This window comes from Eptesicus fuscus, chromosome 3, assembly GCF_027574615.1.
Source record: "Eptesicus fuscus isolate TK198812 chromosome 3, DD_ASM_mEF_20220401, whole genome shotgun sequence".
NCBI classification, from domain to species: Eukaryota; Metazoa; Chordata; class Mammalia; order Chiroptera; family Vespertilionidae; genus Eptesicus; species Eptesicus fuscus.
The window spans coordinates 33,245,702-33,267,901 of record NC_072475.1 but is presented as its reverse complement, the minus strand read 5'-3'; the positions used below and the strand labels follow the sequence as shown (position 1 = coordinate 33,267,901).

The 22,200-nt window shown below is 34.9% G+C and overlaps 1 protein-coding gene across 1 annotated transcript in view; it reads left to right on the top strand.

Annotated features, from left to right (window-relative positions):
- The window catches only part of SPATA16 (spermatogenesis associated 16), a 232,619-nt gene that overhangs the window by 88,790 nt on the left and 121,629 nt on the right, over positions 1-22,200 (top strand). The window contains exon 4 of the mRNA XM_054712997.1: positions 11,128-11,217. Coding sequence (XP_054568972.1) covers positions 11,128-11,217 — 90 coding nt within the window. The remainder of the gene's footprint in view (positions 1-11,127; positions 11,218-22,200) is intronic.

The following is a 22,200-nucleotide window of genomic DNA, read 5'->3' as shown; positions in this document are numbered from 1 at the left end:
TTCTAGTTTTACTATTTACTCAGCCTCAAATTGGTCTTATGACCCCATTTTATTTTTAAGCATTATTGAGGATGTCAAAGAGCTTTCTCTTTATGTGTGTTATATCTGTAAATATTTATCACATTAGAAATTAAAATGTAGAAAATTTAAAATACTTATTCATTTAAAAATAATAAGCCCATTACATGTTAACATAAAACATATATTTTATGAAAAATAACTCTATTTTCAAAAAGTATACATAGAGGAGTAGCATTGTTTTACATGTTTGCAAATGTGTTAATGTGTGGCATTAAAAAAGAAAACTGCGTTCTCCTATCTGATTCTGCATTCAATCTGTTGCAAAATGGTTGAACAATATAAAGAAAATCCAGTCTGACATAGATGTATCATTGGAAAGAGGAAGATGATGTTAATGAACTTTTTAGATAATCCTGAATATTCTTCTTTGATAATAACACCAAGATTTATCAAGTGGTAATTTCTTAAAGATTAATTGCAATGTGGAATCTGAAACTATATCAACCAATTTGTACTCTGTTACACTAAAAGCCATTTGGTCCCCTTACACTTTGAATGGATTGTTTACCCATGCATGAGTCAGTGACATCATATGTTTATTATTTGGAAAATAATGCATCATTTGCAGATTTCTATTATGCAGAAATCAATTATGCAATAGTAGATTTACAAAATTGCATGTTAATCTCACCAATCTCATCAGAAAAGTCTTTAAGCATTGGGTGGCTGTCAAACTCACAGTGAGAGATACAAGTTTTTCAAAATTCTAATTTTACTTGAAAGTTCAAACTTTTATTGCTGGCAATAAATACTGTCAGTTGTGTTCCTTTAAGTGACAGGCACACTTATTTTATTTTCGAGAAATGTCTGCCAAATTCCAAGTCTGATCATCAGAGTCTGTTAGTTGTTCTTCCCAGTAAAACATGATGATATTCTCTGGAAACAGTGACTAAGTCAGCTTACAAATGCAAACACCGTCACAAGTGCTTTCTTCAAGACCGCTGTCACACTTTGTTATGCCGGAGAGAAGTGCTTTATGCATATGTCCCATCTAGTCATGCCAAATAGTAAAAAGACATGTATGTACTCAAGTGTTGAGATTTATATATTTTTGGAGGGGTGGCAGGCCAAGGAAGGGATTGTATTCAATTGGTGAAGAATATACCGCTAGATTACTAGAACAGTTTGCTATTAACTGATTTGATTCCTGAGAAAGAACCTGCAGTTTTACCCACCATGGCTTTTTCAACATCAGTGCCAGTGTCAACACAGTGAAGAAGTAAAATAATATCTTAGTATCATTATAATAATAATATTGTGAGCCCCCTGCAAGTGTCTAGGAACCCTTGAGAATCTGCAAGCCACACTTGGAGAACCACTCAACTAGTTCATAGTGTCCTTGGTATCTTACCAGCGCTTGTATCTCTCATCTTTCTTCAGATTGTTGCAGTGACTATCTTCTAAAAAAACTATTTCCATCATGTGCTTGCTTAGTAATCCCTGAAGCATTAGTAATTTCTCCTATAATGTTAAAAATCCTTTAACTAATGAACAGATTCTTAATAGACTCCTGCCTTCCCCTCTAGTCAATTTTATTACTTTAGTCAGGCAAATGCACACAGTTTTTAATATGCTTTGCCAGCCTCTGTCACCAAGTCATTTGGGGGCCACTTTTCCAGTTTGGGTTTTCTACCACTCTTCCCTAATTGTGACCATTTCAAAGTGCAGCTCACTCCTGATTTGGTTCCAGGTTTTATATGTTCCCATCATTGCAGACCCTTTCCCCAAATCTTTTGTTTTTCCCATCTCCTTTGCATGCATCTCACAATGCAACTGTTTCCAGTTTCAGTGCATTTATTGCTGGTTATGTATGAACTTTTATGGTTTTTCACAACTGGGTTAATACTTCTGTTTGGGAGATAGTTGCTTATTGTCTAACATAGATTTTTAAACATAACAAGTATGATATGTGCTATTGTCATTATATTCACAGAAATGGCGGGACATTTAAAGCTATTCAGAAAATGTATTCTTTCCAAAGACACTTTATTTGATACAAGTCACAACAGGTTGCAACTCAATACTTGGAGCCAAAGAGGATAGAATGTCAAAATGGGAGATTGAGTGATCTTTGTCAGTAAAGAAAGGATTAATAAACACATTCAAAAACTCCCTGTGTTTCAAAGAGAAACCATTAACATTCTCATTTATACAATTTGTAATTAATAGACGTTCCTAATTAGAGTCACTTTGAGTAATGGTAATTTGGTTTATAACTAAACATTGAATCCAATAATAAGAGCTTTTTCCATAATTAAAGTCCTTATCTAATTCAAATTTTGATTTTAAACTTCCAAACTATAGTCCGTAATCTAGGGGTTTAGCCAGGATGGACACTGTATACATAAATACAATGCCCATTGTGGCATAACCCTGCCAATTATGTTTATGCAACAAAGGGAAATCATAGATAACTATCTGAAATCCAAATGTTTCACAAATCCTAAGAGTTACATTAACATTTCTCCCTGGTTAGGGGCTACAGCGGGCTCATAATAGGTAAAGTATTGTTATCTAGATGTCATTTATTAGTCTCCAAACCAAAATAATAATAATAATAATGTTAATATGATCAGTTTTAGTACTTGATAATATACAAATAGTTTTTATTTTGCTATAAAAAATTCCTTTAATTCTAAAAGAAATAAGCATCCTATTTCATTGTTCTATGAAACTATCTAGTAGTAGTCATTACAATTTATTTCAATTCACTTTAAAGGTTCTTACCTAATTGGCCATTGAAAGTAGGATAAACAATAATAGAATGCAAGAAGACATTTATTTCCACACAATAGGGCTACTCAAAATATTAATTTAAGTTTGTATTTACCATTCTGGCTCTTTTCTTTAAAAACTGTACAGTGTCTGGAACATGTTCATACTTAATAATTACAGCTGAATGAATCATCAGTTCTGGTAGGTTAGAACAGAGGGGAATTTATTAATTATGCTTTTCAGAGTAATCATTCTAAAATGCATCCTACCCAAGTAACACAGAGAATGGAAGAAATGTGATATTTGTCAAGCTGTTCTTGAACCACCACCATTGCTGATCCACCCTTCTCCTCCTCGGTGTTACATAGACAGATGAACAGGGCTTTACATCTACATCTTTGGTTTCTGAATCTTGATAGCTTTTCTACAAGAGAGTTGATAGGTGGTATTTGGTTCATGGATCCTGAAGAAAAGATAACAGAGACAACACTATTATTTTTTTTAAGAGAAAAATGTCAAGAACGAAAAATGAAAATGTCAAAAGATAGGTTGATATACTGTATTACTTAAAGACTGTTTTGTTGGGAGAACTGACCAAGTGATTTACTAACAGCTTTTACTGGACAGCCTTTGGATTACAATGTAGATGAAAAATAAATGGGGATTCATTTCATTTTTACTCTATCCAGACATTTGACAGATGGAGAAAAAAAATGGGAAAACACAATTAGAGTCTACAAACATGTGGGGTTTTCAAAGTATGAAAAACAATTTTGTATTTTGAATTTTTCTCAAAGACCCTCCTTATCGATCTCTATCTCTGTATCCTTTAATCACATAAACTGCCTTTCATTCCTGACCACATATGCATACAGTTAGGGATTAGGAGATTGTGTAAACCTGACATCCAACTGGGATATAGGTTCAAAAATCAGTGGAGAGAGGTCTTTGATAGATTCGGGTCACAATAGGTATAGATCTCAATAGAGAATCTTAGATAAGATTAGGGTCCCTGGTGGCTCGCTCCTTTAGAAGAGTGTGTTCAGTCACTCAGTAACATTGTTTTATTCCAAAAGCATTCATTTAATGCCCATTATGTGTTAAGTATTTGCTAGGTGCTGCACATATAAAGATAATTTTGTTGAGCATTACTTCCTATTATGGAGAGGTCTCCAATGGATACAGAGTAATTAAGCTAGTAAAAAAAAAAGTAAAAGAAATGTAGAGAAAATGAAATGTTCACAATTGCTTACAAAGGCATCTACTTCATACTTCTAAAAATCCAGTAGCATGTCATACTTATTTTTGGTGATTATTTTATGTATAGTAACTGATGATATTCGTGTTTTTGGAAGATACTGAAGACTACGTGGCTTCCTTCTCAAGTTTCCTATTTCTTGGTATTGATGACCCATTAAGTTTATTATTTGAATTTTAACCTTCATTTTATTTTTCTAAACAAAGAAGTCTCATACTCAAAATCTAAAGTAAAATATACTTAAACATAGATCCTAATCATTCTTTAATGTGTATTTATTCTAACTCTATAAAGAAGACAGATAATATAACATCTTCCCTCTACATATTTTTCAGTATTGTGACAATATAGCAATTTTTAAAGTATTTTTTCTGATTGACTCTTGGTCATGTCAAGAAATAAGCTATTTGTTGTTCCATTGAATAATTCATATTTTTCACATTTAATGTTTTACACATAGAATTAATTGTAGTTGGGAGAGGCAAAACACCAGGGATGATATTTGAATTACTCCCCTATTTAGCTTCTTCTCTAAACTTGTTTCCTTCTGTGCCATACACATGCTGGGATCTCAAGAAATTTGTGAGAATTATTTCTTCTTGCTGTTTCCCTAAAGAGCTAGGTTTTACTTTAATGCTTTTGCAAAAACATACTCTGCTACTGTTTTGGCAGAGCTATATGCTTTATTCGACAACAATCTACTGTAATTTTCTCATTTCAAAAACCAGTGCCCTTAATTCTAATTTTATGCTCTAATACTTTATAAAGTAGTTCAATTTTTTCCATGTAAATTAAATCGGGTCATTCTATTGTTCTGTCTTGCTTGTCAATGTAAGATATTTAAAGTGAGCAATGGTCTTCTCAGTTATTCTCAATAAGTTGAAGACTGTTATACTTTATTTTAGTTTTTAATTCCAATCATCAATCTTTTTCAGTGAACCAAGTGAACAAATAAGACGGAAACAGAAAGATTTCACTGAAACCTTGTGTAGTGACGGCAATATTGCATAAGTTCCCTTTACATTCCCATTTCTTCCACCTACCCAGAATTTTGGTTACTAGATTGAGATTTAATATTATGCCAACAACCCATGCTGAAAGAAGCGCTAAAAGGCAACCGTATGGAACACTTTCTGAGTTTTCTGCAAATCTGTTACTGAGGACAGATTGTTTCATTCTAGGGCATCTTTGGATAAGGTGATCTTTCTGATTATACTACAAGAAATATTTGAACTGAGCAACTGGCTTATTTGAAACAAACTATATGCCCTCTTTACATGGGCTACTAGCAAACCTAGAAGAAAATATATAGTCCCTCTCAACTGAACTCTTAGGATCTTATGACATATTTTGTATGCTAACCTCATCCAGGCTTTATCTTAATTCTCCTACTTTTAATATTGATTTCCTCATTCAGTTAAATTTTTTTATTTTTAATTATGGTGAAACACACATAACTTAGAATTTACCATATTACTCATAATTTAAATATGCAATTTAGTAGTGTTAAGCACATTCACATTGTTGTACAACAAAACTCCAGAACTCTTTTTATCTTGCAGAACTAAAACTCCATACCATTAACAACTTCCCATTCCCCTCTCACCCTAGCCCCTGGAAACCAGCATTCTACTAGATGTCTCTATTATCTACTCTAGGTAACTCATATAAATGAAATGACACAGTATTTGTCTTTTGGTGATTGTTTATTTAACCTAGCCTACTGTCCTGAAGATTCATCCATGTTGTAGCACATATAAGAATTTCCTTTTTAAGGCTAATAATATTCCATTGTATGTATGTATATGCCACATTGTGTTTATCCACTCAGCTGTTCATAGACACTAGTGATCTTCTACCTTTAGGCTATCCTATATAATAAAAGCCCAGCAACCATAATGGTGTAATGACCAGAACGACTGCTTGAGCAGTTGCTATGAGGTGCATTGACCCGCAGGCGCCGATCACAGGATGGCGAACAGGGAACCAGGGGGAATCAAGGTGGGTGGCCGTGGGCAGGACTGGGGACTGGTGAGCTGGCGGAAGATGGCCCTGATCTCAGGCTAGGCCTAGGGAACCTACCCGCGCATGATTTCATGCACTGGGCCTCTAGTTGTAAATAATATTGCTATGAATATAGGGGTACATCTTTAAAAACCCAGCCTTCAATACTTTGGGTACATACACAGAAGTGGAATTGCTGAATCATATTGTAATTCTATTCTTAATATTTTTAGGAATTGCCATACTCTTTTCCACAGCAGCTGCACCATTTTACATTCCCACACACCATGCACAAGGATTCCAATATCTCCACATTCTTGCCAACACTGGTTATTTTCTGGTTTGTTTGTTTGTTTGTTTGTTTGGTGTGTGTGTGTGTGTGTGTTTAATAGTCATCTAGAGAGTATGAGGTGGTATCTCAGTGTGGTTTTGATTTGCATTTTCTTGATTATGAGTGATTTTGAGCATCTTTTCATGTGCTTATTGGCCATTTGTATATCTTCTTTGAAGTAATGTCTATTCTAGTCCTTTGCCTATTTTTAATTGTTTTTTATTGTTGAGTTATAGGACATTAACTGCGTATCAGATATATGATTTGCAAATGTTTTCTCCCATTCCATGGACTGCCTTTTCATTCTGTTGATAGTTTCCTTGATGCACAAAAGTTTTTCATTTTGATGTAATTCTGTTCATCTGGTTTTTCTTTTGTTCCCTGTGAGTTATTTTTACTTTAATTTATGTAAGTTTTCTATAAGCTTCTTTAAACTTTTCCTAGAACAGAATATAAATAGATAATAATGCAATTACTTTTCAACATTAGGCATTTTGGCATTTTTGCATATTTTAAATTTTTGGACTTTGTTATGAACCCTTATTTATCTGTTAATGGAATGAATAGGACAAATAGTACTTGCATATCTGAACAAAAATTATCTATGTAGGGAGACAATTCTCCATGTGTCTCCTGCATTTTTTTTGTTTGTTTGTTTGTTTTGTATGTCCTCTGAAAAAGGCACTGGTTGACCTTTGGTCTACAGCCTTGGAAGATGAGTTAGTGTCTCCCACTAGAGCTAAGGATAGGCATGGTTACAGCTCATTGTAAAAGATTTACATTCCCTTAGCTTTACATTCTTCTCCTGTGATGTGATGCAACCTACTGCATGTGAAGGTATCATCTGGCCTTTGCATTGCCATCTGGGAATTGCGGCAGTACAACAGAAGACTGATACACTAGCTACTGCCATTGTTATGACTAAGAAACTCTCCTTTGTCTCTGGTCCTGGAGGGTCATGTCTTCTATGAGTATCCATGAAACTGCCATGCTAACTTGTTAACCTGCAAGCAAGGAAAAACTCAGATGCTTCACAGTGCTTAGCAATGTATTATAAGGGATTTTTGTGATTATATTTGAAAGTCACTTAATCTAATCTTCCATTCAGTCAAGAATTTCTTACACAACCTGACAGATGGCATTCTAAATATCACTTAAATGATTCCAGGAATAAGAAACTGTCCTCGGTGCCTGTTACATCACTGGTTAATAAGTATCTCCTTATGTTGAACTAAACAACTTATAACTTGGTAATACTAGGCTTTTGCCTGGTCTCATCTGGAATTAGAGAGAATAATTTTTCATGTGGTAGGTCTTTGTGTTTGAAAGTACTTATCTTATTTAACTAAACATATCAATCTCATCCCATATTCTTCACACAATGTCCTCCAGACCCATTGGACACTCTAGACACACTCAATATGATGCTGATTCTCATAGATGCTCTGAACAATAGATGGATTCAAGAGACTGTATGGCAAAGGCACAATTTAGTGAAAATATCATATTATTTAGACCTAATACTTTTGATCAATTTCATGTAAATTTTATGTACAGTTTTTGTAGCTCTGACATATTGTTATATCACATTTCACTGTGATCAGTTTAAATATTCACTTTTTCCACATGGCCATACTCAAGCTGTGATTATATCTATAAAACTAATTTTTTAAAAAATTCATGCCATAAGGCTTTTATTTTTAACCATTCCAGATAATTTTGAATTTAGGTCTGTCATCAGTGATATTAGTTTCTTGTTAAGTAAAATGTATGCCATCTGAAAATTTCATAGGCAACCTTTCAATTTCTGAATCTTAGTTACTAATAGATATGTTGTTCACAAAAAGGGCTAAAAAAAGCCATTAAATTCCTTTTTTCATAATAACCCATAATAATTTAAAGAGTATTGATCAGCCCTAGCTGGTTTGGCTCAGTGGATAGAGAGTTGGCCCACAGATTGAAGGGTCCTGGGTTTGATTCTGGTCAAGGACATGTACCTTGGTTGCAGGCTCCATCCTGGTCCTGGTCAGGGTGCGTTGGGAAGCAGCCAATCAATGTATCTCTCACCTCAATGTTTCTCTCTGTGTGTCTCTCCCCTTCACTTTCACTCTCTCTAAAAGTCAATGGAAAAATATCCTCGGGTAAGGATTAACAACAACAACAAAAAAAGAGTATTGATCATTTGTTCAACCACTTATAATCTATTGAGTGATGCTATTATCTAATGTCACCGTCTTATTCATACAGATATCTTGCTTTGATGAAGTTAAAATATTCCATATTCTTGGCATTCTCTAGATTGACCAACTATTTATAAAGCACGATGCAGCACTTTCCTAGGAGAGTAAATCCATCTTGGACCAAAGAACTTTGGCAGAGCAAGACTTTTGAGGAACAGCTTAGCAAAGCCAGGACACTACATCATGGGCAAGAGATATCAGATAGAAACATCCATTCAGTATGAATTTTATAGGTACTTGCCAAAAATGTATAAGTGAACAAATGATTACAAAGCAAGGAGGAAGAACTACCTTTGTGTGAAAGAAAAAATTATGGTTAGAGTTGGAAGACCCAGGCCACTAGACAGAACTATGATCTTATTTACACTGATCTACTTTTACAAAATTTATAAACATGTTTTGTAAACATACTCTTTTTCTAATTAATATAAAGTACTAGTAAATGGTATTAGAAGTTTGGTATTAATTTGGAATAAACCCATACAATAGTTTTTTTTTTAATTTTTAATGTATTTATTGATTTGAGAGAGAGAGAGAGAGAAACATCAATGTGGGAGAGAAACATTGATTGGCTGCCTCCTGTATGCAACCCAACCAGGAATTGAACCCACAACCCGGGAATGTGTCCTGACCCGGAATTGAACCAGTGACCCTTCAGTGCATGGGACAGTGCTCAACCAACTGAGCCACAGAAGCCAGGGCACAATAGTTTTTAAATTTCCAACACTTTAATCAGAAATTACCAAAAGGGGGGGGGGGCGGGGGGAATGGGAGATATCTGTAATACTGTCAACAATAAAAAAATATTAAAAACAAACAAATAAATTACCAAAACAAGTAATTTTTGATCTTGTGGAAGTAATGTGTTTATTTGTATAAATCATTAGTTATAGAGAGCGATAAAACTTCATTAATTCAGTCCCATCTATTCAGAAATCATCATAGGAAAGGCAGTAAGGTATTAATACAAAATTCTGTGGCTAAATATGGGAAACACCATAAACTTGAAATTTTTCAAATAGCAATTTTAGAAAGGTCCCTTAACCTCTCTACTTTTTGTTCACTGGTGCTTAAAGTAAGCTTAATTACTTTATCTATCTCATCATCATGTAATTCTATATTTTACATGGGCCATATAGATGTTTCTGTTCTACTTTATTTTTTTCCATATGCAATATTTCTGGGAATGAAATTATTTTGTCTGCATGTGTGTGTTTTTTTAAATCTGGAGTTCTTAAATAGCCTTAATGGGTCACATGAATTCCCTAAATTTTGGCAATTATCGTTAGGTGTATTATTCTGGACAAAAGTCTATAACTTTCATCTGATTCTCAAAAAGCTCTGTGAATCTCTAAAAAAAAAAAAAAAAAGATTAAGAACAACTTCAATGCTGAACTAATTCCAAATGATTCTCATCAACTTATAAAAAAGGCTCATAAGAAGTTGCTTAATAATCTTCTGTTTTTTTAGTGACACTTTTTATCCCATATCAGTAACACAGCACATAAGCTACATTTCAGACTTTCACTAATGCTATCTCCTCATTCAGTGAAGCTGTGACTCCTGTGGCTCAGTGTAGGATGGTGTTATGGTTAAAAGAAACGAGTGCAGTCTAGCAGTAATGATTGCCAAAATTTAGAGAATTCATGTGACCCATTAAGGGTATTTAAGAACTACAATTTATTATTTTTGACCCAGCCATGGACTACATCTGTCTAGTTCACCTCATTATATCAGATGCTTTGGACAATTCCTGGCAAGGAAGGAAAATGTCTACCAGTTTATCTCTAGGGAAAGAAGGCAGGTAGGGAATGATCATTGTCTCATCTAGCTTGGATTGAATTCCAAAACTCTATGAAATGATGGAAGAATCATCAAGACTTGTTATTTCAAGAGAAAATGGAAACCCGAAGTGAATAAGGGCCCTGTCAAAAGTGTCAAAATCAAAATCAGAGTCCTTAAACAGTGTAGGGTTCCTTTCATTCCATTACTCCATCCAACTGAGGGAAGACACAGAAACTAATATGGAGTGTAAAAGAACATATCACCCAAATTTCAGTCCCTTTCTTTCAATGGAAATTCAGTAGCTGACAACTTTTTCCTTTGTTATACGTAGAAATGTCATAAATAACCTGTGATTTTTGCCTGGTTTATTAACATAAGAAAAGAAAATAATGTCATGTCTTAGATGTAATATTAGTTGGATTATTCATCTTCTTTGCCATTGTCATATGTAAAAAAGACCTCCAGTGCTAAAAAAAAAAATCTCCAGTGTTATAAATAAAATTGTTTTTATTATGCAAACTTAATTAGCTTTTCAATAATGCTTGTTTATTTGTCTTCACAGGCAATTATAGGAAGTAAAGGGCTTCATTCATTAGTATCTTTTAAAATACATAGTATATAAAATTGGATGCATGTTATTTCATTTCTATGCACTTCTGGTAATTGTCTTGTAAAAACCTAATAACATTTGCGTTGCTTTTATTTTTTTACAGGAGCATTGTTTTAAACCCAGCCTATTTCCGAAATCATCTTCGTCAGGCAACAGTGTTTAGATGTCTGGAGAGATATTCAGAAGCTGCCCGGTATGTTTGTTATAACTTCTGTGAAGATTTATTTCAAATTAAGATAATTTTATTCTCAGCTACTGGTAATAGCATAATAGAACTTTCCATTTCTCTTGTGGAATCTGATTTTACCAGAATTATTGTCTTGTAAACGTCAAACCAACAATTATTGACTATCTTTTTCTTTAATTAAAGCTATTTTGTATTCATAGCTCTTAGTAAAATTCAAATTTCCTAGCCATGAGCTCACTAATAACAATGGGAAAACTTCTATGGAAGATTAAAAATGAACTTGATCTCTTGCTCTCAAGTATGTTCCTGATCCTGGCTGTAATGGCACAATTCTGTGACTCTCTTTCTTCAGTTCTGGAAGTAAAATCCCACCACATAAAGGACCCCCCAAGAGCTGTTTCTAGAGGAGATGGCAAAAGTTATAACTCCAACGATTGTTAGAAGTATCCTGAAGTATTGCCAGTTGCATCCAAATATGTTTTATAAAAATTTAGTTAAAGAGCTTTTAATACTCTCATCCCCAGAACCTAGACACATGGCAAAGAATTGCAAGAATTGTGCAACAGCCTCAATGCTATATTTAGAGTTTCTCTTCACTTGTGACAACCAAGGCTTCCCCCGGCCCCAGGTCATGTTCATTATATCAGACGTCTCTCTCTTTTATGAATTCTGTCAAAGAACTTTCCTCATCTCCCAATGTATAATAAAAACAATGGTGTTTTTTATTCACCCACTTTACCACCCCAGAAATTTAGCAAGAAAGTGTGGATGGTTTCTACACCTACTCCAAACACAACTCCTAAGACGAAATTTAAATTTACAGTAATATGGACGGGAAGGGGGGGGCGCCTAGGCTACAGATGGTTATTGTCTCTAGAACAATTACAAATAACACTTTCTTGGAAAATTAAGTTTAAGGAATTTAAGTAGATAATAAAAGATTCCATGATACTTATATCATGAGACTGACATGAATTCCATTTGAGTAAGATTATCATAGGAGTTACAGGAACTCAATTAAATGATGAACATGAAAGGCAGAATTAGTCCCACTACTCTCACTTTTCAGTCAAACAACCAACATGTCACAACATCTATTTACCTGTGTGTTAATGTCTACTTTTAAAAATTAAAAGAAGTCTTTATCAATTTCTTCCTATCAGTTTTTTTAATTTTATGGGTATATGTAAAACTATTTTTTTAAGAGACAATTTATTAATATGTCTTTAAAATCTATTCAGAAGATCAATAGGAAAAGGTTAGGTACAATTTCAGAACTAGATTGCAACTAATAAAAAGCTGCTGGTGGTGTGCTGGGATCAGCTTGTACAGATTCTGGAAAGCTGTAAGAGAAATTAGCAATCCTGGGAGAATTTACACCATGGAAATTGGCAATCGCTACAAATACAGACTCTTTTAATATGGAGTACAGCCAGGTTACCAGCATATCATTAGTTATAATTTAACTAGAGGCCCGATTGCATGGAAATTTTTGCAAGAGTAGGCCTTCCTTCCCCCGGCTGCCAGCACCGTCTTCTCTCCGGCACCCGGGATCCGGGATTCCCTCCAGCCGCTGGCAGGCACCTGGGACCTGGTGGCTTTGCTCCGGCCCTGGCTTCATCCGGAATGACACCCAGAAGGATGTCTGGTCTAATTAGCATATTACCCTTTTATTATTATAGATTGTATCAAGCCTAACTGAGTTAAAGTGGTGACAAAAAAATTTATGGGTCCTAAAACAAATAAACAAGAACCTGAAAATTAAGAATTTCTTAGTGTTTGCCATGTAAAATTGGCACTGAATATGCATTGTCCTTGACACGTATATCCCTGTGGTGAAATAAGTATAACTTTTTAATACCATGTGGTAGCTGACCTGACAGTGCTCCTTGAGAAAGTTCCTAAAAATTATTGGTTATGCTGGTATAGACTTTCCAACAGAGAGGCAGATATAATTACTTTTAGATACAAGTGTTTTTATCTTGGTTTCCTTAAAATATACTAGTAGTATTATAGCTCTCAATATACAGTATTGTTTGTCCTTTTCTCTCCCAAGGGAAAGAATGCTATCAACTATGAATGTGAATATCTTAGTGTCTCTTAGCTATCAGAGTTATAATGTAAAACAATAAATACAAATCAATATATAAAGCATTCATGTTTATCATTAATGTCTTAGGAGATTTAGGTAGTTTGGTTCAGGACTCTTACAAGCACATTACATTGAAACTCATTTGAAAAACCAACACATCAAGGTCATTTCCTCTAAGATGCCAAATGGTCATGTTTCTGAGAGTGAGCAGCACCTACCAAATATAAAAAGATGTCATTTTTATCTGACTTAGGATGTCTTAAAACCATGATTCCCAGTGAAGTGGATCGTGTCCTATCTGTTCCAAGTTAGAGTATTTATAGTCAATATCAAGAAATTGGGCTGTCTGAGGTTTTCTGAGCCTAACCAGCTCTACTAAGTAAGGAATTCCTGGTGAAGCCAGAAAAGATTCCAAGGACAGCCTAATGAGAGCCCAGATTCTCAACCAGAGAGGCTAGAGGAAATGGTACTCCATGTGATTGAAGGCAAGGTATCAGTCAGCTTTACAGCAATGAGAAGGTCCTTTTATTTTATGGGCCAATATATTTTCAGTAACATCCTACTGGAAGAAAGAGCAAAAATATAGAGATGATAGAAAACAGAACAAAAATAGGAATATCTTATTTCAGTTTAAGGTTCTGCAAGGATGCTAGTCACCCTTGAGGAGACAACTGGCACTGGTTAAAGTGATGAAAATCACATTTTCAGAAGTCTAAATTGAGATTGCTCTAACCCCCAAGAAACAAGAAACCTCTGAAGCTTTACCTGAAATAGCAAGTAGCCTAGCTCTTTAATACCTCATTGTTTCTATGCATACAAAATATATGTGTTCAAGTAGAATGTCTTTGCTCAAATCTATTCCTCCTCCTCCGACACACACACACACACACACACACACACACACACACACACTCACATCCTTTAGCACTACCTCCATAAGAAAGATAAGAAAAAGCATGCAGAGATGAGAAACAAACAAAAGCCAAGACTAACTATAATTTGGGAAGAGAATTAGTGACTCAATAACATGAATGGCATAATGTCTTTCATCTCTGTATGCTTGATGTTTAGCATGGGGTTTGGCACAGATCAAGCACCAGTTTGGGGTTTGCAAATCAAATTAGCTAGTTTTGGAGTTGGTAGTTAATACCATTTAGCTTTACTGGTAAGAAGATATTATATGAAATTGTTAGTACAATCCTGGTTGAAAGACAAATATGAAAGTGTGCACATAGAAATTAAAGCTATAATATCATACATCCTATAATGAAGATCCATAAGGCAAAAAATAGATGATATTGCACAGACTCTTTAGTTTAAGACCATGCTATGTAAAAGGTAGCAAACAGAAGGTAACACTAAAGAAGAGAGCACAACAAAGCCTTTTTGCCCATCACTGAGGAAGAATTAGCCATATGTTTCTACATACATGAACTAGACAGGGGTGTAGTAGAGCAGGAATAACACACTCAAATGCTTGCAAAGCCCAGGCAGATTCTGTGTGAAGGAGGCCAGTTATAAGATTAAAGGATATCTTATAAACAATAGAGAACTAGAGATCATTAACTAGAGTGACCATATATTTGGCTGTCAAACTGAATACTATCGTAGTGAAAGTTGGCACTACTAAAATTTATACCAGGAAAACAGGCATAAACCAATGACTGTAATGAGCACACTGACGATATGGTCACCCTACCATCAGCCCTTTCAAAGGGAGTATCCATATTCCAGTCCAGCTAATGTAGCTGTATAAGAATGTAGGTTCAATGTTGTACATTTTTTACTCTTACAGAAATAGTATAAAAATTCAGAGCTTTCCAAAGAAATTTCTTGACTTTTAAATGTTGGCAATTATTTTGAGTTTTTCAAACACTGTCATCTTAAGAAAGTTAAAGTGGTCCCATCCATAAAAGTGGAATTCACTGAAGAATCAATTTTCCAAATGACCAATTTTCAGAATTCACCAAATTTGAAGTTCACTATAAACTTATTTGGAGAAATAATCATATTGAATAATTAATATGAGTACATTTTTATGTATATATTCCTCATGAAATATTCAGAAAATAGTTTTATTTAATTTTAGAGAATTTTTCAAAAGCCAGTCATAGAATGGTTTATTCTTATGAAACATATCCTTTTTGTGTGTAAGATTGTTATTCTACTGCTCTTATTATATGACTATTTTCTTTTCATGAATACAAGCATAATTTTAATTTGGAAGTTTAACAGTTTACATTGATTGCTTTCTAATATTTTTGTGATTTTTATTTTTAACACTTTTTCATTTTTAAGATTCCCCAGTTTTTGGAGAGTGACCGAATTTACCTATTTAATAAAGTACATTTTAACTGTTTACAGCATTTACAATAATTCGTATCTAATGAGTCGATTTTCACAGTGCTCTGCTTCATTACTGAAGCCACACATAGCACAGTCTGGGCTGTAAATTCCACAGAGGTGGTGAGTGAAGAACAGAGAGGGACCAAAACCCCAGAAACTGAAGTCCTTGCCCCCTTCAAATTTATCTATAGGATAACTAAAATTTTTCTGAAGAGCTAAAATAAATAAAGATTTAGTTAATAAATATGTTTATAAGTTGGTCATTGACAAACTCCTTATCTTATGAATTGACCTAGAGCCCACAGAAGGCTGTGAGCCACAGTATCAGGTTTGCAGCCTGGATCAAATTCTCTCTCAGTTCTCATTGAATTCTGGAGTTTAATCCTTCACAGCTAAAAACTGAGCTTCCTTCTACCAGCAAAAGGATTCCTTCCCAGGTCAATTTTGTGCTAGGTCATTTGGGGGAACATTTTAATCTAAAACCAGCAGTCCACTATTAGAAAAAGATGATATTTTATAGGGGACAATGGCTTTAGTTAATGTATTATCTGCATGGTCTGTTCTACCTTTTATTTTGCAATTTTACTTACTATCATGTATGTAATGTTGCCATGAATAGATTAAATAATAAACTATGTAGTCTAAAATTTTCTTTTCTTCGTCCTTCTTAAAGTAATGCACTAAATGACATACTGAATTGCAGAGGTATTTTATATTACATGTAGTTTTCAGGATTAAATTGCTAAAATTTAACACAAATTGCTAAAATGTCACTAAGTTGTATTAGTCTATTGGCTACACTAAGAACTTTCTCCCTCGTAGCTAATCCTCAGCTTTACCTCTCTCACTCTTGATCTCTGACAGTGTCTTTCTTTATTTCTATTTTACCATTTTGGCTACCTGCCACTCTCATCCTCCTTCTCTGCCCTTGTCTCTTTTCTTGTTTCCTGTCTCCTATCTCTTTCTCAAAAATATATCCCTTCCTTGTGAGCATCCCCTTCCTTCTGGTCATTAATAAGCAGTTCTCAATGCATCTCATTTATTCTGTAAGCCCTTGGTCGTCCTCGGTGATTGCCATTGATTTAACTGGTCAGTGATTACATTAGCTTTTGTTTCATTTTATTTTTGATACTCAGTTTAAAACTACTTAGGGTATTTGAATTTTTTGGAAATCTGCTCTCTAGATGAATATAGAATGAAAACCTCAAAAGATAAATCCCTGGAAAAACTGATTATTTTATAAATGTATATTCAGCCAGGCCTAAGATGTGACACATTAGAGTATCAAATTTTTAATGAAAATTAGCATGAACACTTAGGGCCTGGGCACTATATGAGTATATAAGCATCAAGATATCCCAGAGTTGTTTGTTTGGTTGTGTTTTGTTTTTTTTGTTTTTGCCAAGCAGTATTTTCTGTTCAGGTAAATCAAAACAATACGTCATGATATACTAATTCATGTCTACCCCCACTGACAAGCCAGATAATACAGGTTGGTAGATGTGGGAGTTAGGTGGATTTCTGAGAATGATTTGGGAGTTTGGTTTTGTTGTTGTTTTTGTAAAAGTTGATCAGTGGAAATTGGAAATAATGCATATATAAATCTCAATCTGCCAAAAAAAAAGAGTGATCCAAAAATAAATCGAAATGTTTGTTCAGAAATCTGGTACCATAAAACAATGGTGTTGCTGTAGCTAAGCAATCACTCAGGAGTAATATGATAATAGTGAACAGCAAGAAACAGTGTCAGCTTTTTCAGTGTCATGGAACTCTATGATTTTAAATGAGATTATTATGTATCTTGCAAGGGAGGAGAATATACTGACAGGTAGACTCAAGACAAGTGATTCTGAAGAGACGATAATAGGGTTGGGAGTTTATTTTAACTTAGTTCTGATTCAAATGGAAGCGTAAAATCCATTCACTCACCATGCAAGTTGCTGAAAATACATCACAGATTTTTTTTTTTTTTTTTGGTTAACATACGTTTTCATTTGTGCCTATGAACAGAATAAATGAAGACTGTAGCCTAATTTTTATTCTTACACTGGCCATCTGTCTGATGGGCTTTCTTTCTCTTGGAGACAGGGTGCCAGCACAGCCTGTGTGGGCTGGCACCAGTCAGTCACATGTAACATAAGGCTGAATAGCAGAAGATGGGCATGATCATTCTACCATTAAGTGACCTTCCCTTCCCTAGACATGAAAAAGCTGTAGGAACTGGAAGCACTGTAGAAATGTGGCTTCTCAGGGTATGATTTCTAAAATAGACACTAATAAAGACAGATTTAGCCATTTCACATGGTTTAGACTAAATATTTGACTATAAGACTACAGCTCACCCAGTCCTTATATACACTGAGTGGCCAGATTATTATGATCTCTGAATGGCCAATCAGTATATGTGTGTGTGTGTGTGTGTGTGTGTATGTGTGTATATATATATATATATATATATATATATATATATATATATATATATATATATATATATATATATGTGTGTGTGTATATATATATATATATATATGTATATATATATATATATATATATATATATATATATATATATATATATATATTAGAGGCCCAGTGCATGAATTCGTGCATGGGTGGGGGGTTTGGCCAGCCTGGCCAGCGGGAGGGGACATGGGCGGTTGACCGGCCTGCCTGCTGGTCGAACTCCTGGTCGAGGGGACAATTTGAATATTAGCCTTTCATTATATAGGATATACACTGAGCGGCCAGATTATTATGCGTTCAGAGATCATAATAATCTGGCCACTCAGTGTATGTAAGGGGTAGTGTTTGTGATTTCAAAAGAAAAGAGTGAAGGTTAAAACATACTAAAGCCATCTCTTATGTCTTAAGAATTTTAAATTGTAGACTTATAAATGTCTAATAACAAAAATATTAATTTTAAGGTTGCAATAATATCAAGTGGCTTAAAAGTAATTCTGTTGCCTTAAGAAAAGTTGAACCTTTTAGACATGATTCAAATTATAAATAAAATATTGCAAGGATACATAATTTTACATAAATATAGAAAGAAATTTTAACTCAGGCTCTTGAAAAGAACATCCAAAAATTTGTTAGAGAGAAACAAACATTGATCAACTTTGTGAATACCTCCATCTTGCTGATGCTTACCATCATAAATATTTTTGCATTTGCATTACCTACAAACATTTCTAAAATAGTTTACAAGTGCACAATGCTTGGATTGAGTCCACTTTCTGCAAAGATTGGTTTAGAAAAAGTTGTGGCATAGTACAGAAAAAAATTGTTTCTCTTTTCTATAGAGCCAATCTTGAATTTTATTTAAAGTAGGTGGAGCCATGAAGACTGCATAAAAGAGAACACAGAAAGGTCCTAGGATGTCAAATTTTAAGTGTGAAGAAGTAAATATCTTATCTTCCCTTTCTTCTTCCATTCAATCAGATGTCCACCTTATTTCACATTTTCTACAATAATGGAATGTAGAAAACCAATTAAACATAAAAAGTGTAATCCAAAGGAGCTAAAATTTAACTCTGAGTGTTCTGTGCTGTTTTCTAATATCTAAGTGTTGCCAAGTGAATTAGAGTTTAGTCTGCAGGTGCTATAATTATGATAAATGGATTGAAACCTCCATGTTTTTGATCTGTAAATTGAAGATAATAATAGCACCTATGTCACAGAGGTTATTATGAGGATAAATGAGACAATTTATATAGTACATTTAGCACAGAATTTGGCACATCATAAACTCTCAGTAAAAAATGAGCTATTATCATTGTTTTTGTTGTTAACAATTAGAGCTCCTTGAAGATAGATGAAGCTCCCTTAAGAAACAATGAGTTCCTCAAAATTGAAACTAGAACAGGTTGAGCATTCATTTAGCTGAAATACTACAACAGGCCACATTGCATCATAAGACTACTCTGAGAGTCAACTTATCTGTTTTTGGAAAGCCATGTTAAGATACGGGTTGAAGGGCAAGATTTTGGTTGGTTCAAGGAGCTAAAGGGGCAAAATTTTGACTTTTTAAAAATATACTTTGTGTATGGATATGTCATGAATTTTATCATTCTCTTTTATTCTGCATGATATTCCAGTTATTCCTGAAGGTAGTTAAATTGTGGGTCCTCTAGAGTGGGCCAGTGGAACTTCAAATAATAGAGAAAGACAAATGTTCAGGTAACCTGGTCTCAACTCAAATTTTCCCTTTTATCCTTTCCTCATTTCTGTCAAAAAAAATAGCAATACCATGACAAAGATTAGACTAGAAATCCTAACAGCCACTGCCAGGAACTCTGAAATCCTTTTTTTTATTGTCTTATTTTTCATTTTATTTTTTAAATTTCTTTATTGATTAAGGTATCACATATTTGTCCTTATGCCCCCATTCCCATCCCAACCCCCTTCCCACACATGCCCCCCACCCCCTGTTGTCCGTGAAATTCTTCACCCTTAAAAAAGAAATGCTGGCATTGGTTCAACACACTACTATGCATATACATTAATCTTGATCCCACTAATTGTGAAAATTGCTTATAAGTCAAAAGTTCTGTTTCTGTATCTGTCTGCTGAAGAGGAACCATCTACACTAGAGAATTATAGTCAAGTCAGAAAGGCCTGTCTTCTACTCCCAAGATTACAAATGACTAGGTCTGTGTAACCTTGGGCAAGCTAATTCAGTAAATTCTTTCAGTTTCAATTTCCTCATCCATAAAATGGAGATAATAATACTACTCTACAAAGAAAGCATAAGGATTAAATGAAATAATGAATAAAAACACTATACTCAGTGTCTGGCACATAGTAAGCCCTCAATTAATTATTACTGCTGTTGTTGTTATTACTAGCTTTGAAAATTATATTTAAAACCTAATACATTAACTCGGAATTAATTCTGTTGAGTGAAAATTTGATTAAACATTATATTCCTGGACTACCAACCCAACTTATCTCAATTATAGAAGCCATTATCTATGACCCTCTTCTCTTTGCCAAACTTTATAGCAGATGCTGGTTGTGCATTATCATTGTTCCTCCAAACCCTGCAGATAAGTCATATTGTGCATATTGTAGGTGAGGAAACTTATGGTAGAGTTTGAATGATACCACTGATAAGTAGCAGATCTGGAATTTGAATTTAATTTTGTCATTGAAACCCTGACTCATGCACAAAAGTCTATACCCAACATTGTCAGACATCATATTTGCCATTTGGTTGTTTAAAATTGTATTGCCTTCTTGTTTACATTTTATTTTTATTTCTAATGAGCCAGAACATCTTTAATATATTTATTGCCCAAAGATGTTCCCTCTTCTGTGAAACATTCATTTGTGTATTTATCTTTTGCTCATTATCTTAATTGGATTGTTTGCCTTGTTATCATTGAATCAGGATTCCTTGTATATCTGGGTACTGATAATTTTTTTATAGTATGTGTTGAAAGTCATTTATTCCAACTTATGACTTATATAGTCATTCTCTTCATGTTATCTTTTGATAAAAAATAAGCCAAAAGACTTAGTTTTAGCTTAATTGTAGTCAACTTCCTTTAATTTGCACTGTTTCACTTTTAAAAAATTATCTCCTATCCCAAGTAAATCAAGATAGTTTCCTATATTGTCTTCAAACTTTTACATTTTTTCTTTTTGTGTGTGTTTGAGATGGGGGGAATATTTTTCTTTTATTTTTCAATTAAAGTTCACATTCAATATTATTTTACAATAGTTTTAGGTATATAGCATAGTGGTTAGACTGTTTAATTTACAAAATTATTTCCCCCAATAACCTAGAAGCTACCTGACACCATACATAGTTATTACATCATTATTGACTCTACTCCCTATGCTGCACTTTACAGCCCCATGACTGTTTTGTAACTACCAACTTGTACTTCTTAATCCCTTCACTATTTTCACCCAGCCCCCAAAACCCCTCTTTCACCTGACAAACTCTTAAAACTTAGCAATCTATATATATAAAAGCCTAGCAACCATTACGATGGAACAACTGGAACTACCAGTCGCTATGGTGTGCACTGACCACCAGGGGGCAGATGCTCAACGCAGGAGCTGCCCCCAGCCCGCAGTCAGCAATTGCTGATGGAACCTGCCGGCCAACCTCCCAGTCCCTCCCCGCGACTGGCAGATCCCAATTGCCCAATTGGGGACAGGCCCCAGCTGGGACGGGGAACTGGGAGTGGGTGGTTGCGGATGTGGCCCCTTTCTCAGGAGGGCCAGGGGCTGGTTCTTTCCTTAGGGCCGGTGGCCAACCTCCCAGGCCCCTCCCCCTATTCTTTCTCCCGGCCGACAGGCCCCGATTGGCCAGCTGCCCACCTGCCGTGATGGCAGTTGGCCCCTTCCCCCAGCCAGCAGGCCCCAATCACCTGATCAGGGCCTGCCGGCCAACCTCCCATTCCCTCCCCGCAGCTGGCTGGTCCCAATTGCCCGATCTGGGCTGGGCCCCGGGCTGGGACGGGGAACCAAGGGTGAATGGCAGTGGACATGAGCTGCGAGTGAAGGAGGAGACGGGGAGGTTGGGAGGTAGGAACCTG